General features: G+C 41.3%; 1 protein-coding gene across 5 annotated transcripts in view; it reads left to right on the top strand.

Annotated features, from left to right (window-relative positions):
- SATB1 (SATB homeobox 1) overlaps nt 1–7,005 on the top strand; it is a 92,112-nt gene extending 85,107 nt beyond the window's left edge. For 3 of the 5 annotated variants that reach the window (XM_053945363.1, XM_053945353.1, XM_053945345.1), the window contains 3 exons: nt 1,995–2,198; nt 2,699–2,794; nt 5,287–7,005. In XM_053945363.1, coding sequence (XP_053801338.1) covers nt 1,995–2,198; nt 2,699–2,794; nt 5,287–5,769 — 783 coding nt within the window. In that variant the 3' untranslated portion in view covers nt 5,770–7,005. The remainder of the gene's footprint in view (nt 1–1,994; nt 2,199–2,698; nt 2,795–5,286) is intronic. The other 2 variants (XM_053945383.1, XM_053945374.1) reach the window with 2 other exon arrangements.
- Nucleotides 7,006–14,469: the final 7,464 nt, after the last annotated feature.

The raw sequence follows: 14,469 nt of genomic DNA, 5'->3' as shown, positions 1-14,469 counted from the left end.
GCTCTGCTCTTTGTTTCACCACTTTAGAAAGAAAACCAACAGTTTCAGTGTAAAGCAGTGCAGATTCCAGACAACCAAAGGACAATTTTTATGCTTTGGCATGGGGTAGTTTGCAGCTTTGGGGTTCTTTAATTAAAAATTTTGTAACTGCTCTTCAGTTAAAAGATCTAGATTGGTTTATCTTCATCATCATCTCTCCTCTGTCCCCAAGAAGCTGCCTCTGCTGAGTGCACTGCTTTTAACTTACTGCAATAAATGAATACTGCTGTTGAGCATAATCCAGCACTTAGTGTCCCTGTGGATGCAAGGTGAGCAGAGAGCCACCGAAGCAACATGTTGTTTTTGTTAGGGGCAGGGAGAGCTCGCCCTGCTAATACATTCCAGTGAGATCCCAGAGACCCTTGCTACTGGTTTGAAAACATGCCATACAATTCCAGCCAGGACAGGCTGAGGGTTGTGTGTTCTGTGTGAAGGCATTTGGCCACATTTCCAAGTCGTTTTGCTAAACCCTGGGGCAATACCCAGCATCCCCACTTAGTGCACGGTCAAGGAATGGGGTGTGCTCCATCCCTAGGGTGTAGGGGAGCCCTTCTGCTGCCTCTGCTCTCCCCTGTCTCCGCTCCTCCCTCGCACACCTCATGAGCACCTGGCAGATTTTGGCCCCATTTAAATTTTTGCTTTTTCAGCTCTGCTACCACCATCTCTATAACATTTGTCATTTTGATAGTTTCTTGGGGGCATTTTCTTCTGTGTCATTTGTTCAGTTTTTCACTTATATCCAAGCAAATGTACTTCAACTTTTTATACACACCTCACTAAATATCTTCATATACAATATGAATGCATTAGCATTATTTGCTTACTTTTACTCTTCCTGTTGTGGCAATATTTTTACACTGCATTTATAAACTATTAGCTAAAGATATGAGGATCTTCAAGAAAATACATATCTATATTGTATCTATGAGTCTATTGTATGTGTTAGTAAACCATTAATCCACTACGAGTACATATAAAAAGGACCTAAAAGCTTCTGTACATTTATATTATTTGTTGATTCAATAAAATGTCACATTATCTTTCCTACAGCATTAAGAAAGAAAACTGCATGGACCTATTTTTGAAAACAGATCCTTGAAGCTAAAATAAATGTTTTATACATGTAATATTTTGTTCCTAAATTTTAATATATTAGAAAATTTCTGCTGATGTACACTGTCCTAGCTAGAGGGTTTGCATTCCTCTTCTAGAACTACCAGTGCACAGTTGAGAAAAAAATCCTCAATTAAATTTTAAGAAGATGTAAAGAAACATTAAATTTTCGTGATGAACTCATATGTCTCTTTTGGAAGCAAATTAGCAACTGCTTCAATTCTTGCAAGGGATTCTGTAGCCGACTTCATATTATGTACCCCAAAGACTCTTAGGCACCTTGCTGTCCTTGATGTAGAAATGTATATCAGAAGCTAGAGCACATCTTCCTTCCCCCAACCCCTAATAATCCTGTATGTAAAACTGAGAGACTGATTTTTTTCTGGGTCTATGAGGACAGTCTGGAAACAGTTATGTATCACTTGAAATAAGTTCACCTGCAGAGAAACCTCTTCTTGTAGCAGAAATTAAGATGTTATTGCTTGACTGCATCTAGTCATAGGATTCCTGTCTTTTGAAGAGATATTAGGGAGTTCCTGTACTGCTGTGATTTACGTTAGGCAGCCCTACAGTCAAGCAAACAAATAGCAGCACTGTGGTGTGAGACCAAGGAGAAGATGCTTTCCAAAATGCCTGTGGTTGGTAAGGGTCTGTGAAATGGCTGGGCAGCCTTTCAGTGCATTGGTCTTTGCTTTAACCCCAGCCTGTGCAGTGAAAGCGCTTTTGATCAGGTGAGAGGATGAGAGAATGCAGCACTTCTAAAGTACATGTTTTGCCCTCATTTTGCCCCTTGCAGTGTGACCAAAAAAAAAACCTACTGTTTTGCTGGTTTTGTCTTCAAGGGGTGGCTCTGTGAGCTGTTACGTTGGAAAGAAGATCCATCACCAGAAAACAGGACCCTCTGGGAGAATCTCTCCATGATCCGAAGGTTCCTCAGTCTTCCTCAGCCTGAACGCGATGCCATTTATGAACAAGAAAGCAATGCAGTTCATCACCATGGTGACAGGCCTTCCCACATTATCCATGTGCCAGCAGAACAGATTCAGGTTAGTTTACCTTGGCCAATCCCACAGAGCGCTAAGTAAATAAAGCTTTAAACGGAGCAAAGGAAATTAGTGTTTCTTCCCTCCTGGTCAGGCTAAACGCAGGTCTCCCGGTGCAAGATAAGAGCGCGCTGCCGTCCACCACCGCGGTTCAAAGGAGACCGTGCGACCACCCACAGTTCTTGTTTCGCTTCGCCGATTGTTTGCTAATGTGTGTGGTGGCAGTGCAGAGGCAGCTGTGTGCGGGGCAGGGCGAGCCCCGTGCTGGCTGTGCCTGGCTGGACAGGCACCAGAGCCAGAAGGCAGGGGTGTGTGGCACCAGTCAAAGTTCTTCCTTCCCAGCAAAGCAGGAGGACCTTGTTGTGCTGCTTTTTGAAAACCAAGCAAGAACCCTTAGCAGTAGCAGCTCGACCTGGGTAGGAGTGAAGGGAAGGGGATTTCTAATCCCACTTTAACCCCAGTTCAGACTGGGGTGAGTCAATATTTGTTTGTTTTTCCTTCAGAGCCCCTCTCCCACCACCCTTGGGAAAGGAGAGCATAGAGGAGCTTTCCTACCAGGCCTGCTGACCACTGGACCTTGGCTGGGTGCTGCTCCGCAGGTGAGCTGGCACAAGGGCACCATGTCAGGGAGAGAGGAGGGGATGCAAGACCCACACGATGAGACTTGGAAGAGCTTCCCTCTGCTTCAGGGCAGCCCTAGCGGGGCCTCCTCCAGGAACTGCACACACCCTTTTTGCTGGCACAGGCACTGCCAGCTGGGAGCGGAGCTGGCTGTTGTGCTAAGCTGGGTAGCCCAGGTTGTCAGTGGGGACTGCTGTCTCTCTGAGCTGGGGACTCTTTGATCACTTCTCACAAAATGCCTGAGGTCAGCCTTATAACTGCTCCTTCTTAAAGGGCAGATATTACCCCACGCTTTTCCAGCCTCAGCTGAGACCCTGTGTATCACTTGTATTACCTATACAGAAAAATATTTACAAAGCTAGGAAGGATAGAGTTATCTCACAGCCAGAAACAACACAAGTGTATATTAAAGATAAAGCAAACTGAATAAGACAATCCCTTAGGATATCAAGTACTAAAATAATTGTGAAAGCCTGGAAACTTGCTGTTTGATTTAGCAAAAAGAGAGAGAAAGATCTATATTGAGTAATAAAACAGCACTTGTTTGAAAATGTACATTGTTTTTAATAAAATCGCTTCTTAAGGGGATAAAAGGAGAAGCTTATGCACAGTATAAACATACAACCACTATGCCACTTACTTAGATTTTCTTGCCTTGTTGATAAAAGTTGTGTGTTTGATCTCATAAATATTATTCACATAAGCAGTTGCATTGTAATCTCTTAATATGACTTGTAAGAGTAAGGATTGGGAGATTGGGCCTGAGTTTTGTCTCTGCTGTTCTACATGGTAATTGTTAAAGATGCATAAATATGTAGCTCAGACACAAGTTTTCAAACTGTATATATAAAGCCTCCAGTCTTATAAGAATTTAATGTGCTGGGAGTAGTCTTGAATCTCTTCAGGACAGGAGCCTTGAATGAGACTGCGCACAGACCATAAAACATGGAAAGACCTGAACAGGGATGAGGAAGGAGCCCCAGTTCCAGGGCATTTGTGTCAGATCTTAAAATATGAAGATCACTTAAAGCAGTGGCTTCTAAATCCGTTGTGGATGTCTGTCTGTGCAGCTTCCACAACCACAAGAGTCCCTATGAAGTGGACAGAATTATAATCCCTCCAGTATTTATACCATTTGTACGGCATTCTTGGCTTCTTAGGGTCTCAAAGAACTGCTACTAGAAGCCTGGAAACCACTACCAAAACACAAAAATTGTTGAAGGGAGACTCTCAAAGGGAAATAAAATGCAGTGATAGCAACTGCTTGTTTTGCTGTGGTTGTTTTTTAATAATAACTGGTGGTTTGTACCATATGACAAGAAATTTGCTGATCCAAAATATCTTACTAACCAGTGCTTCCTGTGCTACACAGCAAAAGAATTGTCAACACAAACAGTAACTGATAAATTTACTTTTGACTTTAAACGTGATCTTATAGTGTACTGTACTCTGGTGGTAGATGAGAAAAACATTTCTATCCCTAGGGCTCAGTGCCTCACCTTTTAAAAATGTTTCTGAATCCATGCTTGCAAAACTTCATTTTAAGCTCTTGTTAATTATTTACATCATGAATTGCTTTATCTTATTCTTCTGATGTGCATATTGGCTCATTTTTATTGCCTGAGTTTTTGGAATGCAGCATGTTCCCTTCTAATAATAATAGTGCAACTTATTTAGAGCTTTGCATCTTAGTGCTTTATAAATATTAACTAAATAATCCCCAGCACAAACCCAGAGGCAGGTAAATAGGTCTGTTCCCCATTTGTTAGTTGGGATACAGGCAGTGCAGGCCTGCTCAGAGACCACAGGCAGAAGAGATCAGATCCAGAAGGGGAAGCACAGATTTTCTACCTCCAGATCCCTTTGTCCTTGCTGAGGCTGGGTTTGACAGCGCCACGTTAGGCACTTCCAGCCAGCATATTCTGTTGTAATGTTTGGAAGTTTGACGAGACTTCAGTGCATGCTGAGGTCAGATCAGCAGTGAGATATTTCTGTACTTAAAGAGCTAAAACGCTCTCCTTCCCCCTGACTCCCCAGCCCATTCGTCTAGCTATTGCTAGAGAGTTGCAGCCCTTGTTTTTGGGCAGCAGCTGCTGTTGCTGGCAGAGCTCCGGCACGTTTGCCCTCATCTGGCACTTTTCTCACTTTGCCCTCGCTACAGTTCTGGCTAAGCTGGTCAAGTTAATCCTATACTATGTCATTTAGCATTTTGTCTTGTCTGCACTTGATTCATGGAGCATGTTCATTAAAATTTGTGAGCTAAACCGCACCAATGTTGTATCATCGGTGCTTTTGGTCTGTATTCTTTTTTGTTCTTTCTTTTTTTCTCTTCCTTTTTTTTCTTTAAGCTTACTAAGCCTTTGTTTGTAGCTTTGCAATTTCTTCCCCCCACTCCCTCCTCAGGATTTTCTCAGTAACAAAATATGAGCAAGAATACATGTACAAAAAAATGCTGTTCTTTGTCTTGCAGCAGCAGCAGCAGCAACAGCAACAACAGCAGCAGCAACAGCAACAACAACCAGGTCCCAGACTACCCCCAAGGCAACCGACAGTAGCATCACCAGCTGAATCTGAGGATGAAAATCGTCAGAAACCCCGACCGCGAACAAAGATTTCTGTTGAGGCCCTAGGGATCCTACAGAGTTTCATACAAGATGTAGGCCTGTATCCAGATGAAGAAGCAATCCAGACTCTCTCCGCTCAGCTTGACCTGCCCAAGTACACCATTATCAAGTTCTTTCAGAACCAGCGATATTATCTCAAGCACCATGGGAAGCTGAAGGACAATTCTGGTTTGGAGGTGGATGTTGCAGAATACAAGGAAGAAGAGCTGCTCAAGGATTTAGAAGACAGCATTCAAGACAAAAATGCAAACACGCTTTTTTCAGTTAAACTAGAAGAAGAGTTATCAGCAGAAGGGAACACAGAGATTAATGCTGAATTGAAAGACTGATCTAAAAGTATTATTTTCTTTCAACAGTGCCGCTGGTATTTACTAATGAAATGAAAATTCCATCTTGCGTTGTGTCAAAAACCCTTATTATTCATTGTTTGGCCAATGAATCTTCCAAAACTTGCACAAAAGTTGAAAAAAAGGATAATGCAGACTGCACTAGATGTTTTACTCTATTTTACAAACTGCTTCGCAGCAACAGATGAAGCGTTGAGGATTGTTTGATATTAATTTGTGTTCACTGGATACACTGTGAGTGTACCCAATAAGCATGATACCAGTGATTTTGATTCTGGAGCCTTCAGACAAGCATTACAACTTTTGTGATTTACTGTTTTTTTGTTTCTGTTTTGTTCTTGTTTTTTAATTATTACTGTAGCACTCCACACTTGATCTTTGAAAAATCACATTTATTTAAAAAAATAAAATAAAAAGAGTTTGTTACTCTTGTTCTATTGTATGTTACAAAAGAACTATAGACTGTGGAATGCAGTTTAAAGATAACATATGCCAACAAATGCCTTGTATTATATGGCACTGCCGTAATTCAGATTTGTTTTCTTTTGGAAATAAAGGTCACTGTATTTTTTTTTTCCATTCTCATTGTTACATGGTTTTAGAGAAAAAGAAAAAGAAAATGTGAAACACGATTTAGTCCTCATTATTTATTTGTAGATCCTGCAGCATCATGTTGTAATTAATTTTTTTGGAAGTTTCCGTTAAATGTAATATTGCTTCTCTTGTTACCATACTGATTTTTTTTTCTATTTATAAATGTATTTTGATGGGCAGTAAAACAAAGTGTCTTAAAAGTTTTAAATAGAGAAAATGTGCTTTACACAGTTGCCTATAAAAAGTGCTCTATGTTATCCAAGCAATTCATACTATAAGCTTCACTCTTATTGTTGTATGCAATTTTTACTATCATGCAAATAAGCTTAGGTAAATAAAACTAATAGATCACCTTAGAAACTTATGCAATTAATGTGAAAATAATTGATGTTTGCAATGTGTCTTCCTTTGGTTTACAATCAATTTTAAAGCTACAGCTGTATAAATTTTCTGTATAAAGGTGTATTTCTTTTTTATGAGTTTATTGCTATGAAAACACCAGTTATTTTGTTACAGCTGGCTGTTTTTATAAGTGTATCACAATTTTCTTTATGCAGAAATGTTCTGACTAGGAGTGGTTATTGACTGTAACTACACAATTAAAATTGTTTGTATGGTATGATATGGCAGGGTTTGTCTGCGTATATGTATATCTGGGAGGAATAACTTGTTCTTAGTGCACATCATACCTTCTTGCCACCACTTTGTTCTCCTTTAAAATCACAGACGGATTTTTTTTAATGACCTTCTTAAAATTTGAATTTAGATAACATACTTCAAAAGGAAAAACACAGTTTGGTTATGAAAATCATAACCTGTCTTTTCTTGGTTTAAAAACTTGCCTGCCCAACAGAGATAGCAGGATATTATTGAGTCAGAAGGCTATCAGGCATAAACATATTTACAGTTCCTGGCAGTAATGCACTTATAATGGATACAGCTGGTTTTATTTTACACTAGAATTATGCTAACACTGTTCCTTGCACTAATGTATAAACATTAAAAAAAACATTAATAGTCATAAAATAAATAGGAAAGATGGGTTTTGCTCATAGCAGTCTCCTTCTAAGCAAGATTATTTGTAATGATCACTAATAAGGTTCTTGATAAAGCCATAACAATTGGTGACCTCTGAATTTATGCAAGGCTCATGTCTAGTCTAAAGAGCAGTCTGCACTGTTGTTCTCCTAGAAGATAAATAACTCACAAGTGGTGTGACTTGGGATGGGGATTCAGCTCAGTTCTTCCTGAAATGACTAAAAGTTTGCAAAACTCAACGTGAATTTCAAAGGCACACATGACTCTTAGCAAAAGTCTTGGTTTAGTTCCATTAAGCTCATAAGGAAATTTAAAACTGCTGCAGGCTGTCCTTTGTCTCAATGTCCTTTGTGGGTCCATTGAGCAGCTCTCAGCTGTGGCACCTCTTGGCTTCTTCCAGGACTGTGTTGGGGCTGCACCATGGTTTGGGCTTGGGATCCAGTCCAGTTGAATGAAAAAGCCTTAGTACCACTCTGGGAGGGAAATAAGCCTTAGGAGGGACACATCTATGTAATTTGGCATTGCATTCCAATAAAAAGGCAATAAAACTATGCTCTTGCTTAAGGGACTTGTAGTAGCTATAAAATTATTGATAGCCCAAAGCTATGGTGGTCACTAAAACACAAAAATAAGTCTAGTCTAGGGAAGTGACTGTGATCATGATTGGATTTCTTCCCTTATTTCAATGACATTGTTGCTGTGTACAGCCATGCAGATGGAGCTAGGACTGACCCCTGTACACAGCCAAGGGGCAGGGTATGTAGCCCAGGCAATGCAAGCTGATTTGGTGGGCAGGACGATACTGCTGGCACCCTTGGGTACACTCTATAAATAACAATGTGTGCAGATGCAAGGTAGACAGGGAAGTGAAGGAAAGACTTGAATGTACCTCTCTCCACGCTAAATGCTAATACACACAGCACTCCAAATACCAGAAAGAGGGCAACCCTACAAAAGCATAAGAAATGTTTTGAAGTAGTCTTTGCTATTTTGCAAGCAATTTCCTTTTCTTTTATCATTTTAAGTTTTATGGGTGCTGAAGTAGAGGCCATGTGTGCTTGCAGATGGTTATTATAGCTGTTTCTTTTCCATTATCTTCGTTGTTCTTTCTCCTGCTGTAGCTGAGGTTATCTTCCAAATGGTTCAGCCTCTATAGTCACACATTACCTGCACAGAAGTTCGAATCATTGCCTTTTTGTGTCCCAATGGGTGGGCTGCAAGTACAGTCTTTTAACTTGGCCTATGTGACCAAAAGCATTTTTGTTAAATCTTTGGCAGTGTTTTCAAAGGTGATATGGGTATTAAGGATTCCAGCTTTCTGTGAATGCAAGAGGTTTGTACTGTTGGAAATTCAGCTACAACAGGCATATGCCACCTTGAAAAAAAAAAAAAACAAAAAAAAACCACTCTAACGAACACCTTTCCACTTCAGCAAAGATTAAGAAATCAGACTGGAATTCTGTAATGAAGCACAAAAATTGAGACATAAAACCACTATTAGTAGGGAAATTGTTAGTAAAACTCACTGAGTAGGACTTCTCTGAGTGTATGAAATGAGTATTTCATATACACTTAGGAAAGAATGGGGAAGGAATATTACGAGGAATAGAATTTAAGGTGCAAAGAAAGCCAAATGCCTAAAAAAGAGGGAACTGAGGGCTGGGAGGGGATGGCAGGACTTAGTTTTTACTATAAACCTGAAGCTAAGTATTTACCATGTTTTATGTAATAGTGTTTACTATAAAAAAAATGGAGTATTTTTACTCTCTGATGATTCCCATTATTCTATATTTAACTAATAAGATTAATATGTATATGCTAGAATCCCTGGTGTGTGTTTTTCCACCCTGAAAGAAACCCAAATAGGCCCCAGATTCCAAAAGGTCCTTGGCCTGGGGACAGTTTCAAGACCCAGTCACATCCACAAGTTACTTATAAAGACTCACTACCATAAAATGCACGGGTTAAGATTTGTGTTTTGTATAACTACTTAAATTGGTAAGATGACCCAGCAAAAACTGTCCGTGTATAAAAGTAAATTATTGCACTTTTTTCTTTTAGTTGGGAAGGTGCAGCAAATGGAGAAAGCAAAAGGTTCCTCCAAACCAGTGATTTTGTTGCAATGATTTACAAAGTCAGTACTTTGATTGTGTGCTGGGAAAGCACCAAATATTACTAAGTTCATTTGCCAAAGCAAATGCTCCATATGTTAAGAGCAGTATAAATGAGATATTATAGAGGCTCTACTAGAACATCAAGTATTACCAATCCTGCTTAACTTATTGAACTTGTGCTTTGAAGTCAGGTACATTGGAGAGACCAAAGGTATTTTGATTTTTGCATAATGATTTATATTGTGCTTTGAATAACAGTCCCATAGCAAAGCAGGGATATAAATATACTCCCAGGCCTTTTTTTGCACACAGAGGTAATTTAGGTTGGTCTCCTCACGGTGCCTTGCGTCCACACACTCTTTTACTACAACAAATGAGCTAATAATTCAAACTGCAATAAGTGATCCTCCTTGGAGCAGGAGTAGTGCTACTTGGCAGTGAGTTTGTTTGCTTTTGGGTTCATACGGGAGCCTTCCTGCCACTCTGCTTCTGGCAGCCCTCCCACTATCTCAAGCTGCATTGTTTAGTTTTGGCCTGACCCAGGCACTCTTCCTGCTCCAGGTCATCTTGGCCAAATGTCATCTCTCCTGGTTATTTGCCATTACTCAGGTATATGTGCCACAGTTTAATATGAGGCAGCAAGGACAGTATGTGTCTGATGTCACCTGCCCTTTGTCATCACCATTCACGCTGGGAGCCCTGCAGAGTTGCTTGAATAAGCCACTTGCATAGGAAAGAGAATGGCACCTGGAGCAAACCCACCAAGAGACAGGTTGCTTCTGAGCTGATGGAGTAGAGAGGGCAAGGGGACGTGCATTCCATAGGGGAGAAAGAAGGAAGGTGCCAGAGAAAGATGAAAGAGTCAGAAAGGTCACAATAGCTACCATTGCATGGGCGATCAAGTTTTTTTCCAAGGCGTGCTGTGGGAAAACTCAAAATACTAAAGAGTACCACCAAGACTCCATGGAAAACGCACAATTGTCTCCAGTTGAGGGATATGCCTCAAAGGGCAATATCTAGATTAATACCAAAACCTCCTCAGCAGTCCATGGCTAAAGAGGTCCCCTATCAGTTTGTCCTCTGGTACCATCCCTGTGCATAGGATATGCAGGATTCTTTTTGCCAGCTGCTGACATATTACCATGGCAGTTGCAGCTGAGACTCTCTTTCTAGGTTACTTGCTTACCCATACAATGTACTAAAGTAGTATCCAGGCTGTAAGCCCTCTCATTTTCTTCCAGGATCACATCCAAACACAAGCAGTGCACTTGCAGCATCAAACCTACTTTTTGGAGCTGTCTCCTGCAGTGCTCCTTCTCCTCAGACCAGATGTGCCACAGCAAATGTGTTGTATAGCTCAGATGTGTATCATAGCGCAAGAGAACAGAAAAAACATGACTTTTGTAGGTGCAGAGATGTATGAAGCACACACAAATCAGAAGTTTTGGAGCAAGAGGCTTGCTCCAAGGCTTCCTCCAAGAGGCTTGCTCTTGGGATTTTTGCCCCAAGAGGCTTCAGAGAGACACTTCATTCTGCTGTAGCTGTCTCAAAACATCAGTTGCAATGATTGGAAATTGTTGGGGCCAGAAAAGTTCATGTACAATCCTACTATATTTGCAGAGGACCTTCTGCCAGAACAGAATTTGAAACAAAGGGCACTCTGTTTTGTTATTTGCATTACAAAATAAAGATTCTTTGCAGTACAAACCTTGTTGCCCTTCCACATCTACACTAAAGCAGGACCCTGTCCTGATAACAAGCAGCACTGCCTCAGCTATTTGTCCCTCATATGTGCCCCATCTCCAGAGGGTTCCCCTGAACATAGCATGCCCCAAAACAGCTTCACTCTTCTTCACTCTCCCATCACCAGCCATGGCCTTTCACCTGCAGTCAACATTTTCACCTGGGAAAAGCAATTTAGAAAACAACTTACCTCAGAGCAAACCAGAGCAGGGAAAGGTAATCTGGGCTGTCTTTTCACAGAGGAAGAAGTGATTCTTTGTCATTAACAGCATTGCAGCTTGTACTGTGAAATAAGTAGATGTGTTGTTGGCTTGCCTTAGTAGGAAAAATGCTATATCTCCAACCTAATAAGGATTTCATATCAGCTGGAAGAAGAGTAAAGAGACAGAAAAGGAGGAAAAGGGAGTGAGAAAAAATATTTTAGATAAAATCTTACTGGGGGCAGTCATGCCTAGAGATGGTTGGAGAACTACAAGACTAGTTTAAATTAAAGGAAATCTAAGTTAGCCACAAAGAAAAACTAAGTGAGGACCACTTTGTGGTTCACATACTGGATGTCCTGTGAAAATGGGTAAAGATTGAACACAGTGCTGTTTCAGAGGGAAGACTGAGTAGAAAAGGCTTGTAAAAAGGCAGCTCAGCTTGCTGCACAACCATAAGTGATGCATGGAAGGTGAATACAGAAAGAAACTTCAAAACTTCTTGTAACACATCTAGAGGCAATGTTTGAAATTATCAATTAGCAGGATTAAAAATAAGTAAAAGGGAGCATTTTTCTGTACATCCAACTGCTGAACTCACTGCTATACACACTCCTTCATACCAAAGAGCACAAATGGCTTTTTAAAAGTGCAAAGAAATTGTGAAAAGAAAGGGTTGATCTGACCTTCTTTTGTAGAGGCCTGTTTTCCACTCTTGTACTGGACAACTGGCAACACAGTGATGGCATCCATATGGGCAGTGTCAAGCATCCAACCAGTTGCTTTGAGTCCTCCATAAGCACAAAAGTGACAAATTTGATTGGGCTGAAATTTGCTGTCTTCTTTGTCAGGTATGCTAAATGCAGTTTGTGTACTTTATTCCCTATATTCTTCATAACCAGATTTTTAAAAAACTGATTTGAATCATTTCAGTGAGGAGTAGGTCACCTCATATTTACAAAACATTCCCTCCCACGCATGCCAGCATGAAAATTTATACCCAAATCATTTTGGTCATTGCCATGGTACCAGTATAGTCGCTGTTCACAACTGTGCTTCAACTGCAGCAAAAGTAAAGTAGGACTCCTTTGACCCCATTTGCCTACAAAACTGGGCCATTTTTTATCACTTGTTACCACCATTCTTTCAGCCTTCTCTCTGCACAACCCACTTCCATTTAGGCTTAGCTGACCTGTTCCTTTCTCTTCTTCAAAAGCCCTGAGGAGAGGTTCACACAGCATTCAAAAAGAAAAATAAAAATGTATGTATTTACCTAGGCCATCACTCCCAAGCTTTTTAAGAATGCACTACAGGATGGCCAGGAGAAGAATCACAGGAATGTACTGGTTTGATTCCAGGTCTCCTCCTCCAGTTCTCCCTGGGTTTTCTGGAACACACTCTGGGTGATGAGATGGTCACTGCTGGGGATACTTCCCCAGGGCACCACACAGCCCATGAGCCTAACACCGCTTGCAAACACTGTTGGACAAAAGGAGCACAGTGTGAAAGCCGATCAAAGCAATGTGATTGCATTTCACATTTGATGCAGCTCATTCCTGAAGCCAGAGTGAATTGCCTAATCCAATGTATCATTTCTGTGCAGGCAGACCCTTGGGCTGGCATCGTGTCCCATGGAGCACTGCTCCAGTGTGCAGCATCTGCCACCCTCTGCCCTAGGGCTTGGCTTCAGATTGCCCTCCTGCTTTCCACCTCCTTTTGGGAGATGCTTTGCACAAACTTTGAAGGCCAAAGCTCAGGCTGTTTCAGGCCCTTTGGGGCATTTATTACCCTCTCACTTCCTCAATTACTTGATCTTTGATCCACACACCTGACTTTTAAAGATTCGAAGGGGCATATTTCCAGTGATTTAGCTTCAATTTCACTTGCTGTTATTTTTGGAAATAAAAGTTTATCTGCTTACCCGTTGTCTCTCCTCTTTAATCAATATGTCAGCTGTTGATCACAACCTCTGCCAGCCAGCCAGTAGATGGGACAATTATTCTCACAAGGACTTTCAAGTCCAGACTTTTAACCCACAGGGTTTAACACGGAGCAGCTGCAAGAGCTCTGAGTAGCAGCTGTCCCTTTTCTACTGCAGCTGCTGAGCTGCTCTCCTGATGGTCTCTGGCTACTTTGCTAGGGCAAGAGGAAAACTACCTTGTTTTCTAGGCATCATAGTATACACTGTTGCTGTAACAAAGGAGGTGAAATGCCATGGTCAGGTCCTACCCAGCATGGTCATGATGCAGACCCAGTCAGAAAATGAGTGAGAGGCATGGGACACAACAGGAAAGCTTTTCCTGGTCTTATAGTCACAGAACACTGAGACTGGGGATAAAAATATTTAATTTAAGGCCACACTAGCCCACACCTCCTTGGTTTTGCTGAAAGCACTGGTCATCAGCCAGAGCTGAAGGATATAAAGCTATAGCTGCAAAGCGTTATTGCTGATAGTAAGAAGTTACGTGCCACATGCAAGTCAAGCAGCTATAACTGCAGTTTTCTGCCTGAACATGTGGTCTTTTATCCACTCCTTCAGCACTGGCATCTGGCAGGGTAGGCAGGAGGGCATTCCTGACATCAAGGAAATTCCCTCTTTCTGCTGATTTCTCCTTCCTGGGTTCTTCCAGATCCTGGTTCATGTGATTCATTAAGGCAAAGCAAGAGACAAAGTGAATTCATATCCACGTGCCCAGTCCTTTCACAATACCTCAAAGTGAGTTACAGGATTGGCTGTAGGGTCAGGAAATTGTTTCAGAGGATTTGTGCTTTTTTCAAATTTTCTATCCAGCTGTGTAATCAGCTGTTACATCAAGGCACCTTGATGCCCCACAGAGGTGTCCCTTCCAGCAGGCAGATGAGTGGGTCCTTCAGCACAGAGCAATGGATCTGCTGGGTCTGTGTAGCAGCATGTTAATGGCCCACCACTGAAAGTGCCCCAAGAGAGTAGCATCAGAGGCTGAGGAACAGCACAGGAGAAAACATGCAAGTGG

This window comes from Vidua chalybeata, chromosome 1, assembly GCF_026979565.1.
Source record: "Vidua chalybeata isolate OUT-0048 chromosome 1, bVidCha1 merged haplotype, whole genome shotgun sequence".
Taxonomy (NCBI): domain Eukaryota; kingdom Metazoa; phylum Chordata; class Aves; order Passeriformes; family Viduidae; genus Vidua; species Vidua chalybeata.
Note: the sequence above shows the minus strand (reverse complement) of the source record. Positions and strands in the feature narration are given on the sequence as shown.